Source organism: Zonotrichia albicollis, chromosome 1 (genome assembly GCF_047830755.1).
Source record: "Zonotrichia albicollis isolate bZonAlb1 chromosome 1, bZonAlb1.hap1, whole genome shotgun sequence".
NCBI classification, from domain to species: Eukaryota; Metazoa; Chordata; class Aves; order Passeriformes; family Passerellidae; genus Zonotrichia; species Zonotrichia albicollis.
Window position 1 is genome coordinate 144,122,473 of NC_133819.1, and position 23,789 is coordinate 144,146,261.

Sequence of the window (23,789 nt, forward strand, 5' to 3'; positions counted from 1 at the left end):
GGCTTGTCCCACAATGATTCTTCTGAATAGGACAGGGCAGAAGAAGCTCAGGAGAAAGAAAAAAAATTAGAGAGCATAGATTCTATATGCTGCTCAATTCTTAATAGTCCCAGTTAATTTCTGCTGACAGACAAATGCAAGCAACAAATTCTGGTTTCAACATAGGGACTGACCACAATTCTCAGTGACCTGGGGTGAGACAAATAAGCCTCACTGAGCATTTAGGTTTCTGGCAAGCTCCAGACACTTCCAACAAGCTCTGCCAAATCTTCCTGACCATGAGCTGCTTCGAGTTCTTCATTTCCACTGGACTTTGGATCCAGTGTTTGGGAGAGAGGTGATGGCTGGCCCTGGCACACAGCCAGCAGTGTGTTTTGGCTGACAGGGGCTTTCACTTGCCCAGAAGGGCCAGGAACTCAATTGAGAGCAACAGAGATGCTCAGCAATGGTCGTGATGTGCCACTGGCATCCAAGTAGGGAGCAGCTCCAGAGGGACCCCAAAGAGGAGGCCTGGAGGAGGAGGAGGGCAGGAAGGGTTGCAGGGCCAGAGCAGAGATTGCCCTCAGGCAGCACCTCAGCTGGAGCACAGACACTCCTGTAGCCCAGGGAACACCCTGTGCCAGGACAGGGAGAAGGGGAAGGAAGGGGGAGCAGCCAGGAGAGGCTGGCAGAGACTCACCACAGCCCATCTCCACCCCTACACCCCTTGGTGTCATAGGGAAAAGGGAGGAAAGGTTTGTTTTAATGTCTTTCTTTCTTTCTCACCATTCAAACCTATTTTACTTGACAATACATGTAATTTTCCCCATTATGTGTCTGGTTTGCCTGTGACAGTCATGGGTCACTGACGTCCCTGCCCTAATCCCGACCCATGAGTTTTTCCATCTTCTCTTGCTCAGTAAGACCCTTGCCACAGGGAGGACTCAGCCGTGCAATCTCAGGCTGCAGGGTGCTCCTGGGGCTCCTTTCCTGCAGGTCTGTGCTGATGGAGCACCTCTGTGACCAAGGGAAGGAGCTGCAGCAGGAGCTTTGGAGCTACACAGATGATGGAGAGGAGGCTGGCTGGATGTTCTCCTGGATACAGGGGAGCCTGACCCTCCAGCTGAAGGAGGCACAGGCAGAATCTGCTTATTGGATTGGAAAGCAGAGAATGGTCCATTCCTGTGTGCAAGAGGCCAAGCAGAGGTGTCATGGACGATCAAGGGGTCCTTGGCAAAACTCAAATACGAAAAACCTTCATCGCATAAGTGATTAAATGCTGCATTAAGAAATCCTCAGTCTCCATAATTGGAGTTGCGAACAACAGAACTGGATTCAGCCCTGAGGAACCTGCTGTAGTTGCATGTGTTTTGAGCAAATGGGAGATTACAGGATCTCCAGAGGTCTCTTCCACCACTATGGATTTTCCATGACTATGCAAGTCTGCTGTTCCCTCTTCCCTTCCTTTCCCCCCTAGCCCTTGGGCACCTTGCCTTTGGCCACAAACACTGCCTCCTGCCACAGTCCAGAGCTCTTTGGAAAAAGCACAAGGCAGCCACTCTCAAATTGAAACTTGGGCATCTTCCTTTACAATGACAACATTAGTGGTGGGCAGTAGGATTTTATACAGTATCCTAGAGACCAGAGCAGAATTTCAGGATAGATGAAGGCTGAAAACTGATTTCCTTTTCTGCCTGGGGATTCAATCTTCCCATCACTCCCAGATTCTTGTGGGGTGAACCTTCATAGGTATTGTACTGGAAATGACCCACAGTGCACTGAAGAGAAAAACTCTCTGTATAAGTCCAGTGCTCAGAGAAACCAACCAGGAGTGCAGAGATCTTGACATAATCCATGCCAAATGCAATACTTGCATTTTAAATTATCCTATTTCTAGCTCAGGTGCATTCTGACATAAAAGGGCAATGCAAATATCCTCTTCAACATGCTTCTTTTTGGTATCTGATGTCACAGACATTCTGGAGGCAGCCACTGGGAGGAAGGTCCAGCCAGCAGATTCTCCCTCTCTATGGGCACAGGCTGTGAGAGAATACATGGACTGCTTTGCTTCATGTACTTGGAGAAATTTCAGGAAAAAAAAAATTGGCTCAGAGCATCAAGAAAACACTATGGTGATTAAATAAACACACACACACAAAATCCAGGTCAAACTATGAAGCTTCAGAATTCAGTGGCCTCCAGTGCTAAGTGATAACTGAGTAGGGATTTTCACATATTGATCTAGGCACCCAAATCACATTTTTGATTCTTCATGTTTTCAAATCTAGTATCAGACACCTGAAAATTCAGGCACTCTTGCAGTAACACAGAGCACAGCTGGGTGCCTCATAGATCCTGTTCAAAGTCACCTAAGTCCATACCAGAGCTACAAATTCGATGTTATGGTAGATTCACACCTGCAGCCTTGAGCCTTGAAAGATGCTGTGTCTGATATAAAAATTTGTCTCACTTTCTCACACCTATGAGACAGCTGTCACAGACAGCTGCCACCCACAGAAGAGCTAAATCTCCACTGATACTTTCAGCAGAAGTCTCATCTTGTTACAGCTAGATTTCCTCAGGATAGTTTCACTCAAAGAATCCTTGCCAGAGCTGACTCAGTCCTTTTGTGTGAGACTCAAATAGCTCCTTGTGGTCAGGACCTTGAGGACAAGTACAGCTTGTTGGTTGTATCCCTGTTTTGCCATTGTGAATGCATCCAGCAGAAGGATTTAACTGATTAAGAATGGTTACCCCATGGGTGTAATATTTCCCACAACACACAGCCCTTGTCACCTTGATTAAGCAATGTCCCTAAAGCTGGTGTGGGTAGAACGATGATCTCACACCAGCCATGGATCTGCCATGAGACCAAACACACAAACTGAACAGTTGTACAGATTTCCCCAAAAACTCCCTGTGAGTTCTGTTCTCTCGTTTCTCCCTCTAGCAGACACTACATCTGTTCCTTTAGCAGTTGCTGGCAGAAAAGACAAGCCCTGCTGCCAGCTAATACTATATGATCTGCTGCTGAATTAATTTTCCACTTAAAAATTAAATTATGGGCCAGATCGTCATTGGATTTAATACAGCTATCACCTATTAGGCATCTGATGATCTGGCTTTTTATAGAGATTATTCTTCCTCTTTCTTTGAAGCAATAATACAACCAAAGAGTTAGATTTTGATCTGATGTGTGAAGGCAGTGAAAATATTGTTTTGTGTCTGATGCGTCCATCATGGGAAATTACAACTTTTTTCCAAAAGCTGGAGAAAAACACGCTATTCAAAAAAAACAAAAGAAAGAAAAGTTGTAAAAGACACTATAAATCTTTTATTTCTTTTGTGTTACTATGAAATGCCCTTCATTTTGAAGGAAATGGTACAATCAATGATGTGTACTTCTTTCTCAGGAAAAGAAGATATTTGCACTAACAATTCAACATTTACTGACAAAAGACAGCTTACAGAAAATGCTCATGGTGGGAAAAAAATCATATTTGTGATTACACTTCTTATTGTGGATGATTTCATGAAGTGTTACAATGTTAGGAATTTCAAGAGTGCACTTAAAGAAAGCTTCTTATCCAGTATTAATGCAAAGGAATTTAAACCATCTAAACCACTGGTGCTCAAAATCACCCTGATTTCTTCCTATTCACAGTTAAAGAAAAAGCCTAATCTGAAAGTCTAAGCCCATGATAGAATACTTCTCGCCTTATCACTGCACACTGATTTTTAAGAGCAGTCGAGCATACTCAGTTAATTGTAGATTTCTTACAAATAGAAACTGTGGTGGGAAACATCTTATTTCCTACCTCTACTTAGTTACTAGTCTCTGATCTCTTATACAAAATTAAAATTTTGCTTTCAAAAATACTTGTTCCTTCATGGCTGTTAGCTTTATGGTTGGTGCTGTTAATTGTCAGAAAAGCACAAGTGGGAAACCACCCAACAACACACTTCACATACCCATGGACAGACCTTTAGTACAACTTAACCAAAGGAAAAGAGAAAAAGAAAACCACCATTACATTCAAAATCTGAAACAGATTAATCCCACAATATCACCTATTATAGTACTGAGTGGAATGGTGAAATCAAATTAACAAAAGGAGTTTGCCTATGGTTTCATTTATACAAAACAATTTAAAGTTTACTTCCATAGTTTAGGGTCCTTCAGTCTGAAGAATGTATTTTTCAAAGTAAGAAAATACAGATTTTGAAGCAGCTTTTGGGAATTTTCCCTGCCTACTTGGCAACTGCCTACCACATTGGCCAGAGGAGTTCTAGAGTTGCTGTAATCAATACCTTGCATTCACACAGAATCAGGGATAACAAAATAGTCTTCAGTTTATGTCTTTATTCACTGCCACGGAAGGTGAATGTCTAAATTGTGTTTTTAAAATTACTCAATCAACGGATAATTGTAGGTTTTACTACAATGCCTTTTCCAAGGCATTATTTGCATCAAACACACCAATACTCCAGGGAAATAAGACTGCTCATCTACATTTCCTAGCTGGAGCTGCATTTGCACATCTGGGGCTCAGCTTTGCCAGCCTTCACATGAGCATATTGATATTCACAGGAGTAGAGATGCCCAAATGTATAAATTCATATAGATTAATGTTAGCACAATCAAAGGGCTTTTAAAACAAATTATATTAACTTTAAATGTTAAAATGCAAGGGAAAGCTTAAGTACGACAAGGCAAAGATAGTGGAGGAATCTGCAGCAGATCACCAGCTTAGCTTAGTAACACACCTCTCACCAAATCAGTGCAGCTCCTGCATTTCTAGAGGGAAACTGAGGCCAAAGTTTGGGCTGGGTTCCACAAGCTCTGTTTGGACAAGAGGCCCTTTGAGAAACAGCTTTCATTGCACTTCTTATTCTCCCCTGTTGATTATGCAACCTCAGAAGCTCCACACCCCCATCAGAGACATCACATTGAAATTCCAGACCCTCATTAATAAAGAAATGTAAATATACACTTAATTTCAAGCACAAGAATAGGCTTACTGATTCTCAAGGGGCCTTAGGTAGGTAGGTCTACTCAAAACTTTAAACTCAATCTAGACTTAAGACCTGTGAGGAAGCACAAGCTCTGCAGGAGCACACCTGCATTTCTCTATGTTAAAGCAGATGCAGAGAAGAGCACTTTATCTACTCCCTTCCCCTCTCTTTTGTGATCCATGTAAAAGTCCTGAAGTAGACATATACACAAAAGAGTCAGTTTTCCTGGGAGACCTTTTGTTTTTTTTAAATCAAGCTCCAGAAATCCCAGCTTACTCTGCAGAGAGTAACTGAGCAAAGAACAGCAAAGACAAGAAACCAAGCAGTTGAGATGTGCTCCTACAGCAATTTCTGTTCTCACATCCAGGTCATTACAGGTCCATGGCTTTAAAAGCAGACTGCTTAGAAATGTGTGCAGTGGTGTTTAGTAGCACCTATTAAATAACGCTGCCTAATCAACAAGTAGGGGAAAAGGACCTGCCTGTTAAAGATTCAACAGTTGCATCTCTATCTGCTGGAATAAAAAATCCCTGTATGGAGGTAGCCCTCTTTCAGACAAAATTTTAAAAAATGCTAAGCTTTCCACCCTCTTTTACTTTTTACACATAATGGAATGTCAGGGGACAATAAATTCCCAAACATAGCTTGCAGGGAAACTTTATGATTCCAAATATCAAACACCTATATGCCAGAGGAGCACAGAGGTTTTATAACACAGCAGAATGCAGCCAAACTCTGCTGTGAAGCAAGCTCCTCCTTCACTCTCTATCCTATCAAAGCACTGCAAGCTCTGGAATTCTTTGCTAAGGCCTTGTGCCTGTGGGGGAATTTATCCCAAAAGGCATGACCGGTACAGAGAAGCACCAAGACCAGCACAAGATAAGATTTCAGTTGGTCAAAGAAGCTTTGCTCTCCATTCCCAAGCAGATTTGGTCCTTTTTAAATTAAAACAAACAAAAGAAAAACACCCCAAAAAACAAAACAAAAAAGAAAAAAAGTGGGGGAAAAAAGAACAGAAAACAAAGGCAGACTATTCAGGATATCTCAGAAGGAGAGAAATGGCTAAGTGTCATAGTTCTGATGTTTCAGACACAAAGGAAAAATATTTTCACAACTAGTTTACTGTTTAGTATCCTGTAGATACATAATATTTGACATTTATAGCAGTTTCAATATTTTATGACCTAGAATATACTTCAGATCATGAATGAAAAATAAACCCATTCAGAGAACTGGAAAATAACGTGCATAACAATTTACTTTCAAATGCAAGGTTATGAAGGGTTTTTTTAAAACTTCCAAAAATATCTCTAGGAAAATATTATTTTACACAGCTATACTACACAGTGAAATAAGCTTTGTTATGTACAAGGTTTCAGTATGAAAGAAACCACAGCTAGACATTTGCTCATGGTCTAGGTAATCTGTTGTCTCATATCAGTCAGAAGTACAACAGAGAGACTCTCCTTCACTCTTTTTCAGACTGTCTCAGTGATCATTTCAGCTTTCAGTAGTTACTAGTAGTTGTATAAAACCTGTGTGCAGACATTCACATATTAACCCTTTCACAATCAGATATGGGTAGATATGCTTTCAAACAAGGTTAGACATCTGCTTGACAACCACAGTAACCTGAGAATAACTCAATTGCATATTGGTGAAAAAAAACACAGTTTGTGTAGGCACCTGAGCTATAGCATTCTAAGGGAGCTTGGTATTAGATTCTCCCCTGAATTTGTGTTTCACAGGCCAAATCCTAGCTTCTATATTTTAGGCAGAAAACATGAGACCACAATCCACTTGGCTCAAATTGGCAAAGTTGCTTCATACAGTCTTAACTAATCAAAAGCTTGTGTCTACCTATTCTTGAACAACAAACTTTGCTCCTGTCACAGAGGTGGAAAGGACACAGAGTACTTTGCTATTTGTGGTATAACTGTAAACAGCTTCGGGGAAGACCATATTAATTATGCTTCAAGTTTACATCACACTGTTAGTTTCCATTACTTAAATGAACTCAAGCTTATCTTCAAGTTCACATCATCATATTGGGTTTTAAGGAGAAGGAATTTTGAATTAGAAACTACCTCCAAATCAGTGCTTGTTCATACACCCAGGATCCCAGGACAAAGATCTGACAGTGCTGCCTGTGTGGGAGATCAATTCAACAGCTGAATAAAAGTTCAGGGATTATTCAGGCCAGGCAGCACTGCACTCCCCCTTCCTGAGGGACTTGCACAACTTTGGAGGCATGTCCTCTCCTCTAATGCTATAGCTCAGCTGCATACCATAGAAATTAGCAAAAAAAGAAACACAAAATCCCTAATGAAGAGGAAACTGCTCTGGAACACCCAAGCCCTGTAATGTCTTCCAGCCTGAGCTCCCTTCCTTCACATCTTTGTTCACTGTGGTGCAGAATCTGTGGCACCCTCACAGCCAGAAGCACCCAGCCAAGAGGTCAGTCACCCTTTTGAGGGACAGCTTACTCAAGACATACTCTTACACATAAGCAACCTGCCTCTACTGCCTCTGTGTGTATTACAGACATGGTCAGGAGCTCTGCCTCTTGCTTTAGGAGAAGTCAAGGCAGCCTGCAATGAGCCCTGACACAGCTCAGCATCTGCCTGTAGGAGTCCCAGCACAAACCAGTGTGCAGAGTACAGCTAGACTGGCAAACTTCCTTCCCTGGGACCTGCTGGAACAAATTAATTTTCTGTCCCCAAAGCCACATGCTGATGGCAAAGGAGAAGGTCTCCCAGCCCACCTGCAACCTCCTATCAATTAAGAAGGCACCAGGCACATCAAACCCATTTCATTAAAATTAGTGGAGATTTCTGCCTTAGATCTTCTGGGGAACTGGTTCCCAAACCCACAAAGCCTTGAACCAGGCGAGGAGCAGCTCCTTGCAATACCAACAGAAGCCACAGCTGAAGAGAAACAGTAGCAAAGAAGGGAAAACAATATCCTCATGTTCAGAGCTACACGGTCATGTCCTGGAAGTTGTTGGCTACTTCTTAATGGCATTAAAAACTATTAACTTCTGCTGATAAGTAGATGTCAAAGGCATTTAGCATCTTGTAGGGTCAGGCCTACTGGCAGATGGTTGAGGAAAAGGCTATGGGCGAATATGGCAGAGAGGAAGAGAGAGGAGAGGGGTAGAATTGCCCTGAGTTTTATTCTCTACAAATATTAAGTCAGGGGTTTTATCATCAAGCACTGAAGGAGTTAAGCACTAAAGTACAGACACTTAAGCAGCTTTCCCCCTTCCTTTCACATGTGATTGGAATGAAGCTGCACCGAAGCAGCCCAAAGGGCTTATAACAGCTCAATTTCCCAGCCTTCAGTTTTAATCCCCATCACCCAGGCTAAGCAGAATGGTGGTGCTGAGGCTGCTACTCCACAGCAGTCTGAGCACCTGGATGATGATGGACTTCATCCTCCTCTTCCTCCTCCTCTGCAGCCTGCAGGTGGCTGGAGAGCTCCTGGATCACAGCAGCTCTACCAATCTGGTCATTTCTCCTCTTCTCCATGATCAGATCCTCCAGGCTCTGAAACTCCAGCGTGTGGCTGCGCTTGTCCCCCAGCCGGATCTGCAATCGGTAGGGCTGCTTGCCTATGCGCAGCTCCCCGCCGATTTTAAACTCTCGCTTGCCGTATCGGCACCAGGCAGCAAAACACTCCGAGTTTCTCCAGCTCAAGTCCCGATCCTTGCAGCCCACCTGCTCCAGGGCATTGCGCACCACCACGGCCGGGCTGAGGGGCTTGTAGCGGTACAGCTGGTTGGCAATGCGGCCGCGTCTGCCTTGGCTGGCGTCGGTGAGGAAGCTGTTCACCACCTCCAGCCGATGGAGGTGCACAACTTGAAAATCCCCCACGTAGACCACCCAGTGAGGATACTGGGCTTGGCACACAAACTCCACCAGGTCACCTGGCTTACATCTATTCAGCAGGTTCTCCGGGGTGTAGGTGCTCAGATGCCCCCCACCTCCTTCATCACCCTCCTCTAGCTGCGTGTCCTCCTCTGAAAAGCTCTTCTGGTAAATACACTCATCCCGGTAATAAACTGAGCACTCCACCTCGTGCAGCTGGGGATCGTAGGGCTGCAGGGCAGGGTTCTCACCGCCCAGGTCATGCACCGAATCCTGCTGCTGCTCCAGCTCATCATCGTCATTCGAAAAGATGTAGGAGACCCCGATCCTTGGCCCTTCATCTCTGTCCATACCTGTCGGGTCGGCCGTGGGAACTTCCTTGTAGTTGAGATGGGTCAGCTTCTCCACCTGGTTCCCCATGCCCGCTGCAACGACAGACACACGGCGGGGCCATGAGGGGCGAGTGGCTCCCGGAGCAGCAGCGCGGGCACAGCGCGCTCCCCCTCCGCAGGCGTCCGGCTCTCCCCGCCCAGCGCAGGCTCCAGTAGCGCCCCGGGGCTGCGGGAGCCCGCCGGGGACGGGGGGAAGGGGCACCCGAGACTTCCCTACCTGTACGGAGGAAGGCGCGGCGGCACCACCACCTGTTAGGCGGCGGCGAGGAGAAGCAGAGAGGCACACGAGCCGCCGGGGAGCGGGGCAGGCACCGAGCCACCTGTTAGAGAGGGGCTGCGAGCGCCTGGGGAGGTGGGGAGCTCCGAGCTGGGCACGGCAGAGAGCGCATCCCCCGCCGGCCAGGTGAGCCGCGCCGGGCCGCCGGCCAGGTGCGCCTTCCCCGCCCTCCCCCGGCACCGGGCGGCCGCGAACTTACCCCGCGGGGCCGGCGGCGGCGCCGGGAGCGGCTCAGGGCGAGCGGGCGGCGGGGCGGCGGCGCGCCTGGATCATGGCCCCGGCCCGGCGCGGCTGCTGCTCCCCGCGCAGCGGCAGCGCCCGAGCGCCGTGCCGCCGGCTCCGCGGCTGGGCATGAGCGCCGGAGAGGCACGGCCGAGGGGAGGGAGGGAGGCTGGATCCGCCACGGACGCCCCGGCAAGCACTCAGCCCCCAGCATTTAAAGAGGCAGCTCTTTTTTTTTTTTTTTTTTTTTTTTTTTTTCCTTCCTTCCCACCCCACCCGCCCGGCTTCCTCCCCCTCACCTCCCTCCGCTCCGCACCTTTTCCCTCTCTCCGCTCCTACATGCCAGGCGCTCTGCTCCCCGCCGGCGCTGGCGGCAGGCGGAGGTCGGGCGGGCGCGGGCTGTGGGCGCCGCCGCTGCGCTGCTCTGCGCGGGCAGCGCGCTCAGTCCCAACTCGCCCGGGCGCGGCGCCTTTAAGGGAGCGGTGCCACGGCAGCCCAGCCCGCCCGTGTGTGCGGGGGGAGGCTCCGCAGCCGGAGTTTGCCCGGGACGGCGCCGAGAGGCGAAGCGGAGCTGCGGTGCCCGCGCAGAGGCGTGGAGCTGCCCCGGGGACAGCGCCAGGAGCGGCCGCCCTGTGGCCGCGCACGGTGCTGGGGAAGTTGTTAAGTGAGCGCAATCAAAGCGCCCCGTTCTCCTGGGCTGGCTTAACACCTTCGATTCCTCCATGCGCGGAGTGTGTAATTAGGTTTATTAATTTATTTTCTTTCCGACTCCGAGAGCTCAGTCGCTTTTTCAATATAGAAGATTATGATTCTTTCTCCCCTGGAAAGGCATTATGAGATCTGGTGGGAATATTTTGCTTTCTGTGTTTTGGAGAACACAAAACAATATTTTGCTTTTTCATTAATGCCTAGTTAGTGGGCTAGGTGGGTTTATTTTTCATACTGTTTTAACAGACACTGGTAAATTCACGCTGTTAAAACAGAGAAAATTTATGGGATGTAGGAGTAATGTCTTTAATTTTGTCTCATTTATTCCCTTTGTCTGTTGTCTTGTAAGCCCAACTGCAACTGCTGTTCTGAGTATCCACTAAATAGCGGCAAATGAAGGAACAATAGTTGTGTTACCAGGGCCCTGGGCACTGCCCACAGGCTCAAAGGATACGATTTCCATCAGTTTCTACATCTCTGTGGTTTCAGACCTGCCCTTTGGGGTGAGAAGAATTGCTCCATCTGGGACTGGGGAGATGAGCACTGCTTGGGATGGTGAGGCATTACAAGCAATTTCAGCAGTGACAGACAGCCAGATCGGGACCTTTATGTTTTGGATTCAGCTGGTGGCTATGTCCATGGGAGCATTTTTGAAATGAACCTCCCAAACATCCAGCCCTGACACACATGCACTTTGGTTTGCATCCCAGTGTGTTTTCAAACTGTGCACGTTTCTTTCACATCCCACCAAACTAGATGTACCCTGTGTGGCAGGGTTGGATCAAGGCTAGTTGAGCAAATGTCCAAAATGTATTGAATGTAGATGTGATTTCTGGGCACTGCATGTTTCCCCCTGCAGTTCCTCTCCTCAATAGCTGCTGTTGGACAAAAGAGGGCCTTGCTTCATAGTCAGGGCGTTGTGAAATTGCTTTGCTAATTAAAGATGGCCATGTGTGAGAGTATCCTAAAACGAGGAGCTAAACTGAGCATAGAAGTGATTCCTATTTCCATTGGAAACTTTATCTCAGCACTGTATCTTCCTATCTCTGGACCACTTATACTTTGTTAAAATGTTTGGCAGCCCTGTGTTCAGGGCCAAGTTTCTTTCTGAATCTTCTGCAGTGTGTGGAAAGATGTGTCTGTGCATGAGTGGAAACTCAGTATGGCCCAGGCAATCACTTGTGTGTTCATGCACATCCACAAAGATGTGCAGCTCTCTATCATGTTTTCTCTTTTTCTTGTCTGCTTCATTTCACCTCAGTGCTTAATTTTCTGCACCTTGTCTGCTGCTTTAATCTCTTTGATTTCTTTGAGCTTCCTTGCCATGACTGCTCCATGGAATCCATACCGTCTGTTCAATCTGCTGCTTTCTTGGCTAAGAAGCCTTTGGTAAGTATTTTTGTATTGTAAACCACATCCATAATGGCTTACTGCACACGTAGGTAAGGAATTGGGTGGAAAATCCACAAAGAATCTACAGTGCCTATATATCACTTTGACTAGTGCCTAAAATTATGGTGGCTAAACCTTCTTCATGCTTCATCTCTAAACCTAAAAGCACCTGTGCGTGCACATACACTGAAGTCAATAGGGAAGCCCACACTGTGAGTGTGATTCCTCTCTGGGATCACTCCCAGGTTCCAGTCGTTTTCTTGTTCAGATTGCAGAAGTATTTCTTCTTTGTAAATTCCCTTTTGGAGAGAAAGCTCCACCCCAGACAAAACACAGCTTTGCTTCTGGAGTGAGCTCATTCTAGCAGCTCCCTTATCTGAGTCCCTTCAAAGACTGCAAGGAAGCAGGGTTCAATCTGTGTGAGATCTGTCTCAGCTCTACAAGAGCCCTCCAACATTTTCACAGCTGAATTTCACATCCATATGTTCTCAATCTATTGTTGAATTCAACAACACATCTACAGGTTCCTGACATAAAAATACTGTTCTGGTGGGCCTTCATATGGCTTGTATGGTATTTGGTATGCCTGAAACTTTGATAGCTCCTTTTAAGGCAAAAATACCTGCCATGCTGAAGGGCTCTGTGGGAAGCCAAAGCTGCTTGGCCATATAGTCCATTGATGAATACAGAGGGGACTGCACCTTTTGGCTTGGAGACTGTGGGACATCTATGGAGCAAGTGACTTCTATTAATCTATGTAGCTGCTATCATCCAGGGGTCTTTGTAGTGCTAGTTGTGGTTGCCTTAAACTTAAAGCTAATTTTGAGAATTAGATGTAACAGTTATTTTTTGTCCCAACAGTTATGTTGTTGCTCCAACTGTGACCTTACACATATTTTACATCCAGAGATTGAAAAGGTGATATTGATTTGAAATCACAGTTCATCCTTACTTGGATATGACGTGCTGTGGTCACACTGTTATTGTTATTAAAAGATATCCTGGATGAGAAAAAGAAGTCTTGCTATGTGGTTTTTTTTTTCTTAGCAGTGTTTCTGAGTAAGACAATGTTTAGTGTCATATTCTGTAAGCACATTCTGTTTCACAGGTATTCAGCCAGCTGATGGCTATGACACCCTTGAATTATTTAATAGCTTCTATTTCTTTTTTGCAGTAGAGTTTTATGAGAACTGAGATAAACTATGCTCCATTTAGCATGTAAGCACTCTATATCATAGACCTAGTGAACCAGAGTGCTTAAACACCATAGTGGAATTAGAGGCACTGGAAAAATAAACCACTTCCTAGTGCAGTCCATGGAAGTTCTCCCATGGAGTTCTGTAGAAATCAATTATGTCCTTAACTGAGGGAAGTGTATGACCTGAGAGTCACTTGATGGATGGTGTCCTTCCATGACAGCCATAGCTAAGTCCTCCAAGGATATTTGGATTCAGAATAGTGACATTTCTTTTGTGACCTCTTTGTCCTCCAGTTGAAGCTGCATCCCCATGTCAGGCACCAAGGTCCTGTAAATCCAGGAATGCCACCTAAAATGAGATTCGTCCAACCTGGCATGCCAGCACTAGATGGTAGGGAATGGGACAGAGAGTTAGTTGGAATGGTGCTTCCTTTCACTTGTGTCACCCTAATACTCTCCCAAGGTTAAGTGCTTTAATGAGGTTGGATTTTCTCACATACAAGAGGAAATGGTGCCACATCAGTTAATAAAAAGCATTAATATTTAAGATTGCTTCCTTGGGGTATGAAAGACCAAGGCTGAAGTCTCTTATCTCACTGAAGGAATTTGAACTGATATTTCCCAGGAGAATATTGGAAGCCACCAGACTGTGAGCTCTTTTTGAGCAAGTCTTGCTTTCTCTGTCCCACTGAAGCTGTTCAGCTTTGCATGGGCTCATTAAATACCCATTCAATCTGTCTGAAAGAAAAGAAAAGAATGACAACATCTCTTAGATCTGATGCAAGAAGGGGATGAGAGTGCTCTGAGGTCCTCTCTAATGAATATTCAGATGTCTCACAATCATGCAGTATCTTCATCAGGAGCCATTCAGACAGACTCACCAGAAAGATCTGAAAGTTTTGGTTTTAGGATGTGATCATGAGAGAGTTTTTATCACGTCTGTGCTGGAAGAGATTGGACCTCTGAGTCTCACATGTCCAGCATGAGTGGTGTAACCCAGATGCTATTGGATATCAGCTCCTCTTGGTTTCTGTTGTGATAGAGCCCTCTCACACTGCTGTTTCTGCCGGGCCAGGCCTCATGAAGGCAGAAGTGAGAGTTTGAGGATCTGTGGGAAACTCTGTTTGAGAATCTGTGACATGAGTTTGGGGATCTGTGGGAAACATGCTGGCACTACTCAGTGGTTCTGTTTGTGTCTCCAGGGGAAATATCAGGAATTTTGAGAACCAGAAAATTTATGTACCTCAGAATGCTGAGAAATATTGTAGAATGTTGGTATTTCTGAACCTTGAGTTTCATATTTGACTTGAGACAGATAATCAGCCTCTGGTGTCAGGAAGGTTTTATCTGCATTTAACCTATGAATTTTTAATTACATTGTAGAGAGTTTGACATCTGTGTGCTTCTACACATATGATCTTTGCTATTCCTTGTAGTGTAGCATGGCTCACCATATATTCAAGAAATGAAAGATAGACAAACTGCAGATAGAGGAGAGACCCACATCAGAGAGAAAGTTCTGTTTTTTTCTAAAACTCTTACTGGAAGCTTATGGCTCTGTTATCTACTTTCAACACTCTAATTTGTGACTAAATGTGTTCTGTGGCAAAATAAATTGCTGTAATTGCCAAAGCTACAGAGTTTTTAACTGAGACATCCAAGCTGTATCTCAGAAGCTCTTCCACTGTGAGTTTTTAATTGGTGCATTTCAGCAAATGAAAATGAAGTAATTCACATGTCAGTAGGGGCCTGGATTCATAGGAATTGCTATCAAACCAACTTGAGCAGCAGGAAAAGATTAATTAAAATGTAGTCCCTTTTTTGGGGTTTTTTAAAACCAGAAAATAGCAACTATATTTCAAACATAACTTAACAAGGAAGGAGGTACAGCACACACATCCTTCCAGCGTGAGAACTGCTCATCTCTTGCAACTCTCATCTGTCTCATGCTGAGCTTCTGCCCTGGAAGCTCCTCCTGTGATGTGTCTTCTAGCACGTCACAGGACTGCTGGCTGCCTTGGTAGCACAGAGTGTCCCTGCAGCTGGGAAGGCGTGGGGCTTCTGATGGAAGAAACTTCTGATGATTGCTCCTGGTGAGCAGTACCTGAGAAGAAGCCATTAGTAAAGGGAAAGAGTCTTTTCTTTGGCTGTTACCATACTGCTGATAAAACATTACTGTGAGGTAAACACATCACTCTTTCCAGCAAATCTGTGATGTGGCTGCAGGTAACTCAGAGAAACTGTGGTTGTCCTATCCCTGGAAGTGTTCAGGCCTGACCAGATGGGACTTCAAGCAGCCTGATCTAGTGGAATTGTCCCCCTGCCCATGGCATGGGGTTGTAGCTTTAAGGTTTATTCCAACCCAAAGCACTCTGTGATTCTACGGCTGTGTGTTTATGCCCCCATTTAAATGGGGTGGAGCAAAGGAAACATAAGCCAAGTCTCCTGTGGGTGGTGGTGAGATCAGGCCCTGTGACCATACACAAGGTGCTAAAACAGCTGGGATTGTGTGGGTTCTGTGGGGTCTGCTCTCTTCAGCCCAACTCTGGATGCTTGCTAACTTGACCCAGAAATGCTGGCCATGGCTGCTTGCCACAGCTACAGATCCATGGCAAAGTATGGGAACAATGGCTGAGCAGATAATCCACCTTGTCATTCACCGATTAGACTGAGAACAGGTTAATATTTTTTTCTTCCATAGCCAATGGAAAGCAACAGATATGCAAAGCCTCAAACCATCTGTGAAGGTGATGTTTATGGCTTTCTGCTGGACTTGTTCCAAACCCAGCAGAGCAGGACGTGGCCCCTGGCTGGTGTCACTTGCTGAGGCTGCAGTGCTGCAGCTGTGGGGTTGTGCAGCCACCTGCACCAAGGAAGGCCTTGGGCTCACCTGGCTCATGGGGTGTGTGTGGAGGGTGGGAAAGGGCTGGTGCACAGCTTGCCCTCCATGTAGGCCTCTCAGAGCCTCCTGTCACATTGCTTATCTCCCACAGCCCTCACCACAGATGGATGCACAGAATGAACCCACATCAGCCCCAGGTGTGTTGGGTGTATGCCTGTGGAAGAGGATTTGCTGAGCAAAACAAGGAGGGAGCTGAAGGATTTGCTCTGGGGCATTACAGGCAAAGCTGGGGGAATCTCATGGGCCTCAGTTTGCATCAGTCTGAGGCAGTTTTGCACACACCTCCATCAGAGTGAGACACAGCAAAGCTGGATGTGAGCAGCAAGGCACCCCTGAGAGCACCAAGTGTGCTTTAGCAATGAATTTGGACTTCTAATGAAATGAAATGGAAAGATCAATGCTTTCAGGGCTCTGGTCTCCATTTGTGAATAGCAGCAACTCCTACTTGTTGCACTGAAATGCTGCAGTGATTAATAAAACCATTAAGGCCCCGAGGTGCTCAGAGTGCTTGCTAACAAGGCCCGTGGAGGCAGAGGCAGATTGCTAGGTAGGTGACGTGTTTTTCCAAGGAGCAGGAGTATCCAAATTTGAATCAGCCTGCTGATGTCCATAGTGCTTGGGGTGATCCCTGACTCCTTACCTGGGCCTGCCTCTGGAAATGACTGCAGGAAATTCCCTGCAGCACATGCACCAAACACCTTCCAGAGAGGAGGATTTCAGTCAGCTGCAAGCATCCCTCTCCTGTACCTCAGTAATGATGCTGCTGAGTTGTTGGAGGCTGCAGGGGACCAGCCAAGCCCAGGCAGGCTGGAGTGACTCCTGTGGGTTCATTCATTACTGCCTGCTACAGGGAACCATTTTCTACCTCAGTTAAATGCACACACTGAGACAACCTCCTTGGCTTGTAGACAAATAACAGGTACAGAGAGAATTGTTTAACTGTGTTAAACAATTGCTGCCCCTTGGTGGAAGGTGCATAAATGTGAGGAAATGCTGCTGTGCTTCTTCTCAAGAAAGCATCAGTATTATCCTTATCTTCCACTAAGCCCTTTCTGATAGTGCCTGTGGGAGGAAAGCAAGGAGCAGATGGTTATTCTGTCAGTCCTGTGAACTAGTTAGATGAAAACCATATTCCTAGTAGAATCTACTGTCAAGGAAGCTTCTGGCCTGCTGGATGGCAGTGCTGGGTTGGATTTATAAAGTGGTCTCTGGATAATAATGTGTGTGTTTGTAATAATGACTTTCATCCTTGTTAGGACTGACAGCCCTATGTGTTTGTCTTTCCAGAGACAGATGTTCTCCTGCCTGGTTATGTGGGTTGCTTCCAACTGGGGAAAGAGGACAGCATGAGCAATGTGCTGTTCATTGTTATTTCATTCCTTTTTTTATTCCTTTCCCTCCTTTCCTCCCTCTTTCCTTCCCTGGGCTGTCTTTTGGGCAGGAGCCTGACAGATCACATCAGCTGCTGCAGGGAAGCCCCTTGGCCATCTGAGTTCATCCTGCTCTGCCATCTATCAGAGCACAGGAGGAGGCTCAGGCAGGGCTCTGAATTTGTCTCAGCTCAGCAGCACTCCAAGCAGTTTGATGATGCTTTCCATCCTCACATGTGATACCAGCTGAAGACTGGGCTTGATGCTCATGCTTACGGGCAGTCCTTCATCTCAGACAGCCTCTGTATAACTTAAAGTTGTCAGCTTGACACCAAATCCCTTTTCTTGGCTTTTTCTGCATAACATGGTGTTCTCTTGCTCTGATTCAAGTGTTATGTGGTTCCACATGAAGGAGATAACAGCATGAGCAAAGCTGTGGGTAAAGATAAATCATCTGCAGGAGAAGATAGAAATGCTGTTTTTTGGAAGGCAGCAAGGCCACCATGCCAAGGGACCAAAACACTTACTGTAGCAAATGTCTGCAACAATCAGCTTAAATCTCTACTGCCTTAAATTCAAAGTGATTTCAATGCAAAGCCATTTTTCAGTGTACTTTTTTATCAGAATGAGCTGTATTAAAAACATTCCTCTATGGAAGACTCAGATTCTCATTTTTCACCTGACAAGTCCCTTATTTGTTGCTATAAAGTAAATCCAGCCCATGGTTAACTTGACGGAAAAACTCCAAATTACTTCAAGGGAAGAAAAATTAAGTTGTGTGCATTGTGCTCTTTCAGGGATACACTGATTCAGTGATCTAATTCTACTGGGTGTCCTCTCTTTTCAACAGTTACAATCTACTGATCCTAAGAGTAATCAGAAAGAAGACAGTGTTATTTTGCTGCTATAGAGTAGATCAGGGAAAACAATTTCTACATTCTGTGCCACTTTCTTGTTCAAAGTAACAGGAAAATACACATGAAGGTGATGACTTTGGGATAGATTAATGAACTGGATCTTGGTAACAATAAAAAAAATGACACGTTAGTCTGATTTTGGGTCCTCTAAAGAAGTGCCTCCATGACTGTGCACACAGAATAATTTTGTGTATTGATGAAACTCAGCAAGACTCACCAGTCTAGTGAATATGAGGGGTTGTCTTGGTTTAGTTTGTCAGGGGTTTTTTGGGTTTGGTTTAGTTTGGGGGTTTTTGTTTGGTTTTTATTTTTTTTTTTTTTCATTTCAATCTTCATTTCACTCTTCTTTCCTTGAGAAACTCTGAACAATTTGTGGCCTGAGTCACAGTCTCTGTTGCACTTTCTTTTATAAATGCAGAGGGGAAACATTTCCAGTTCTAGGTTTCCAGTACAGACTAATTAAAGCCATATTATAGCCAGATTTAAAGCATGTCCTTCCACAGCACACTGTGTCCTGGATCCATCCCAGAACAACCTGATCTAAGAAGACCTTCTTTGCAAAGGGTTGAATTAGATGACTTCTGCAGGTCCCTTTCAGGACAAATTAGGATTCCATGACTCTCACAGGTCACAATAAATCTGCTTATTAATAATTCCTACTGGATCCAGTGATTATAATTTACAGCTTCTTTCAATTCCATCCTGGAGTCTGATTCAGTAAGAACACAGATAAAATCTTCTCCTCAGTTTGAAACTCTGTGAAGAGAAAAGAAATCCTTGAGGCTCTCCTTGTCTAAATACATAAGGTCTGAATTTCCCAAACTTCAAAGGCAGAAGCACTTTTCTGCCTGGAAATGTCTTTTTCTGTGGATGCCTGAGAATAAAACTTTCCTTATCCTTGCAGATACACTGGGTCACCTGGCCAAATGACCCCAAACTGCTCCCCTGATTCTGCCCCAGCTGTTTGGTTGTTGTAGAGCTGTGTGTGCATCCTATCCAGGGTGAACAGCACCCTCCCAGCTACCTTGGGTGGTGCCCAGGGAACCTTGTCACTGCCCTAGGATGGGGCTGAAGGCTGCAGCACTTAGGGGTTCATATGGTCAAGGGTTTCAGTTCTTCCCCATCAGAAATTTTGGCATATTGGTACTGATGTGTTTAAATCCAAAATCCAAGCTCAACACAGTGCTGAGGTGACTGCAGTGCCATGTCTTGGGAAAGATGGGCATTACAGATCCCAAATAAATGCATGCTTTAAAGCAGGAGGTTGCTCCCATTCTTGACAGATCTAAGCAGGCTTGTGAGAAGGTGCTGCTCCTTAGGCAAGGCCGTGGGAGCTTGGCTCTCACGGGCTGTGGTCTCCTTGGTACTGCTGTGCTCAGTGCTTGTGATGGACAGCTGGGTGGCATCTGGGGTGAAGCCACTGGAGCTGTGCATGTCTGGGCTCCTCTGGCTGGAAGCTGGCCTCATTCACTCCACAAAAGAGGCTTTGAAAAGTTGATTGCTTAGGTTTTAACTTTTCCAAAAAGGTTTCTCTGTTAAAAGCTTCTGGTTAGAAATACCAAACCCTGTCGTTGCTAAGATTAAGGTATTTGTTTCTTAGAAATGGCTTATAAGCAGAGACCAGCACATGGATTATTTCTCCTTCTTTAGCCAAGTGGAGTGAAGGTGCTTCAAGTAAATTGGGTTCCAGGAGGATCAGTTTTGCATGTGATTTTGATAATGGTTTTGGGGAAGGAAGGGTCAGATCTAATTTTTCATGTTTGTAATTCATATGGAAAAAAAAAAAAAGAAAAGAAAAGCAGTACTTACCACTAACATATTGGAAGATTAGGCTGTTTTAAATGAAGATAGCAAAACCAGCTACTGTGTTTCAGTGAAAATTTAGAATGGGTTTTATTTTTGAAGACTAATGAAAAAATGGAATATCATCAGTTTTATGGGTTTTGCTTTTCTGGAACAGGTTTTTTTCCCTCACTTTTTTTCTGTGGTTCACCACTGCCTCCCTCCCCAAAGCTAATGTCATAAGCAAAATAAAATCTGACTAATTAACAAGACCTCAGGAAGATTGTAAATACCTGTCAGAAAACCAGAATGTTTTTTGCTGTTGCTAAAAATGACCTTAACTGCGACCTGGAAAAATTGTGCTTGTAGTTTGTGAATGAAGTCAGTAACCATGCTGTGGTACTGCTGGCCTTATTATGAAATGCACATCACAGATTGTGTCTAATTGCACACGGTGGTTTTATGGTATCTGTAGCTACTGATCCAAGACTCAGATGTCAGATATCAGCACTCTTGCTATAGTTAAATGCTGCTGCCATGTAATAGGTTCTGTTTATCTCTCTTCCAGCTTCCAAATTGCTGTGTCTTGGGTCAGTGGCCTAAGTTCAATTTTTGTAAATCCCTGACTGAAGTTATTAGCTCTCCTCTTTAAAAACCAGGATGAATTAATGTTGCATTATACCTCATTCAGGCAAGTGTGGCCCCAGCTTTTATCATTGTCACTGGGCTTGCTTGGGCTAGGTTTCAGCAGAAGGAGGTGGGTGGAATTCCTTCAGGAGGGTGTATCCATCCCTTTGCTTACATGAAGAGGGAAGCTTTCTGCTGTTCACAGATTGCAGCATTGCTTTATCCCTTTGGAGGCCTGGAAAAAGATAGATCTCCAATGTGGAGAACAGATATATCCTCATTTCCCCCAGCCTCAAATGCACATCAGCTTGAGATGTACTTACTAACAAAATGTACAATAAAAAAATGGATATTCATGTTTCTAAAGCTCAAGGGTGCAATGCTGATGCCTCAGAGAGCACTGAGGCACGACCACCACTACCTTACCATCCTTAATCCTGCTGGTCAGTCCTCCCTGTGCCTAGCAGATTCCAAACACCAAGATCTGCTTCTGTATTGCCAAAGGGCCCTCGTGGTGCCCATGCCTGGATGGAGCCTCCTGCAGTGCCCTGCCTTTCACCCTGCCTTTCAATTTCACACCAACAGCAGTGGTGTCCTTCCACCAGTGCCACCAGAACAGGATGCTGCTGAGAGGGATTGTATGGGTCCTGTTCTGTACCTGTTTTTCAGATAATCAGCACTGCACAGAGCCACTTTCAGTCTTTGGCACATATGGTGTCAGCTGCCAGGAAAAGGACTAAAGTGCGGGGCTCCTTGCTGCACTTCATTTTCATGCAGCCCTGTACTGCTTCCTGTTTTCAGTTTCATAACAGTTTTTGCAGAGTGCTTTGTTCTTCCCCTATGCACTTGGAATTGGCAGTAAAATGTGGATTGTTCTCAATGTTTAGCATCAAGTCCTGCATGTGGGAAGTGATTTATCAACAAGATTACAGGCTGGAGTACTGTGAAAATTGGACTCTAAGGTGCCATAATTCTTTGGAAAATGCCAGCCATGATAGGTTTTACCTCCCAGAGGCTGTCCATTATTGATAGCCTTATTCTAATATTATGTTTATGTTGTAAGCAGTGACCAGCTTCTCAGCTTTATACTTATACAGGAGCAGCTAATTCAAGTTTTGATCTTCATAGTCATCTCTGTTCTTTCATGTCAGTCCCCTCTTCCTCTGCCTTCACAGTCTTCTTTTCTTTTTTTCTTTCATTTTATGCAAGAAAGCTGATATCTCTTCCAAAACAAAAAAACAAAAAAAAAACCCCAAAAACTTTCCATGCAAAGTAGTGCCATAAGAAGTCATAATCATTAAGATATACTTCTGGAAACATGGAAATGCCTAAAACATTCTGATGTGACAGATGAGATAGACAGGGCCAGTTGTACAGTACTATGGAATCTTCATGCCATTGATAGATGATGCTGCTGCTCAATGGCAGAGAGAAAAGAATGTTGTAGTTCTCCTGGGACATTTTTTAATTACTGGACCTATGGCAAGGGAAAGAAATAATTAGCACAAATGCCCACTTTAAGATATCCAACCATTGGGGTTTTTTTCATGGGAGGACTACAGGCTGTGTTACAAAATGTGCTCAGTGGGGTGATGTGGCTGTTCTTGAGCTGACAGCAAGGAATGAAGTGGTATTTCAGTCTGTCTCTCTGCCAGCATTGCCTTCTCTTATCTTAGCTCCACACCAGAGCTTGCTGGCCCATAAACATTGGTGATGCTCTTAGCTGCCAGACAGCCAAGCCACTGAACCTGGGGACCCTGAACTCCTCTGGGCAACATCAAAGGTCTTAGAGACAAAAATGGGAGGAACAAAGAAACAGAGAAATTTGACACGTGTCTCACATGACCCCGTGAAACTTTGAGAAGTGCCAGACTAAATTGCTCTTTACATTTTTTTTTTTATATCCTCTTTTATCTGCCTGTCAGGACATTGTCTCTTTTCCTGAGAAACTAAAGAACTGCAGGCACTGAAAAAAAATCAAAGTGGTTGAACTGCTTGGAGGCTGCAGTCAGTAGCCCCACTAAAGCTGGAGGTATGGAGACTTCTAAGACAGGCTGTTATCTAGAAGCTGCAATAAAATACCTGAGAAGTGATCAAGTGTAAAGTTTACCCATAACTATGCCAGCCTGTTTTAGACTGGAATTCTTTGATATTGAGATAAGTTTCACAGACTATCCATAAATATTTTGGAATCAGCAAGTTTAGGAGGTAACTGTGATACAAATAAAAGAAATTTTGAGGGTCATGGAGCAAGCAAAATTAGCAGAATTCCTATTGATTTCACCAGGAACAAGTCTGGGCCTTGAGTTATTTGGCTGATAAATTTTCAGCCAGACTGAAAGAAAGGGAGTCTAGGATTTTTTTGATTCTAAGATTTTATTAATGTCCAACCAGGATGCTGTTTATTCTTCAAAACAAATTCCAGCACTCAGAACACATCAATTGTTTGTATTCTGAGCTCTGTGTTGCACTTATTCATGGACAGGGAAATAACAATGAGAATAGTCATTGTCAGAATACTAATGTGATGTAAACTAGTGTAGAGATATTTATTCAATAGAATGCAATTACCAGCAATACTCTATTTTCTGAACAATGTGACTGTAATCCAATTTAGGCTGTTTAACCCCTGGTGATTTGTTTCCGTTTGTATTGTGATAGGCTGAAAACAGGCAGGATTGCTGGGGGCAGCAAAAGGGAGAGTAAGGGGAAATAGGACCCCATGTAATCTTAGATCTTAATGACTTTACTAAATCTACATAACTACAGGGCTGTTCTTCATGGTTGTGCTGCTAATTGAATTTTAAAATAAGGGTAGATCCTACACTCACTTTCTCCCAACATAATTTCATTTTCTGTTGAATGCTTAGTCACCTCTTTATTGCTTCAACCTGAAGTTACATCAGACCCTGGATTTCTTATAAGAAAGAATTCTCAGGTACATGGTGGAGGCAAGTGATTAAGAAGATATTCAAGGTGATTTTCATGACCAACTTCTTTTACAGAAGTGTTCTCAACTGCAGGAATTGTGACAGGATCCCATGGGCAAAGGGCAGCTCCTCTCCTTCAGAGAGAGGGGCATCACGGGAAGGACAGAGTGTGGGGACCTTGCTGCAGGCAATTTCTGAAGACTAAAAA

The 23,789-nt window shown here is 44.7% G+C and overlaps 1 protein-coding gene and 1 long non-coding RNA gene across 2 annotated transcripts in view; one reads left to right on the top strand and one right to left on the bottom strand.

Annotated features, from left to right (window-relative positions):
- Positions 1 to 3,290: 3,290 nt before the first annotated feature.
- LRATD2 (LRAT domain containing 2) lies at positions 3,291 to 9,284 on the bottom strand. The gene has a single exon (XM_005479592.4). The coding sequence runs from the start codon at positions 9,282 to 9,284 to the stop codon at positions 8,388 to 8,390; it is 897 nt and encodes a 298-aa protein (XP_005479649.1). The 3' UTR covers positions 3,291 to 8,387.
- Positions 9,285 to 9,521: 237 nt separating this feature from the next.
- The window catches only part of LOC102074814 (uncharacterized), a 61,736-nt gene continuing 47,468 nt past the window's right edge, over positions 9,522 to 23,789 (top strand). Inside the window, exon 1 of the long non-coding RNA XR_012583488.1 lies at positions 9,522 to 9,659. This is a non-coding gene — a long non-coding RNA (uncharacterized LOC102074814). The remainder of the gene's footprint in view (positions 9,660 to 23,789) is intronic.

What these genes read in the sequence shown, in the direction of transcription:
- LRATD2 (XM_005479592.4), bottom strand. Translation starts at nt 9,284, where the DNA reads ATGGGGAACCAGGTGGAGAAGCTGACCCATCTCAACTACAAGGAAGTT.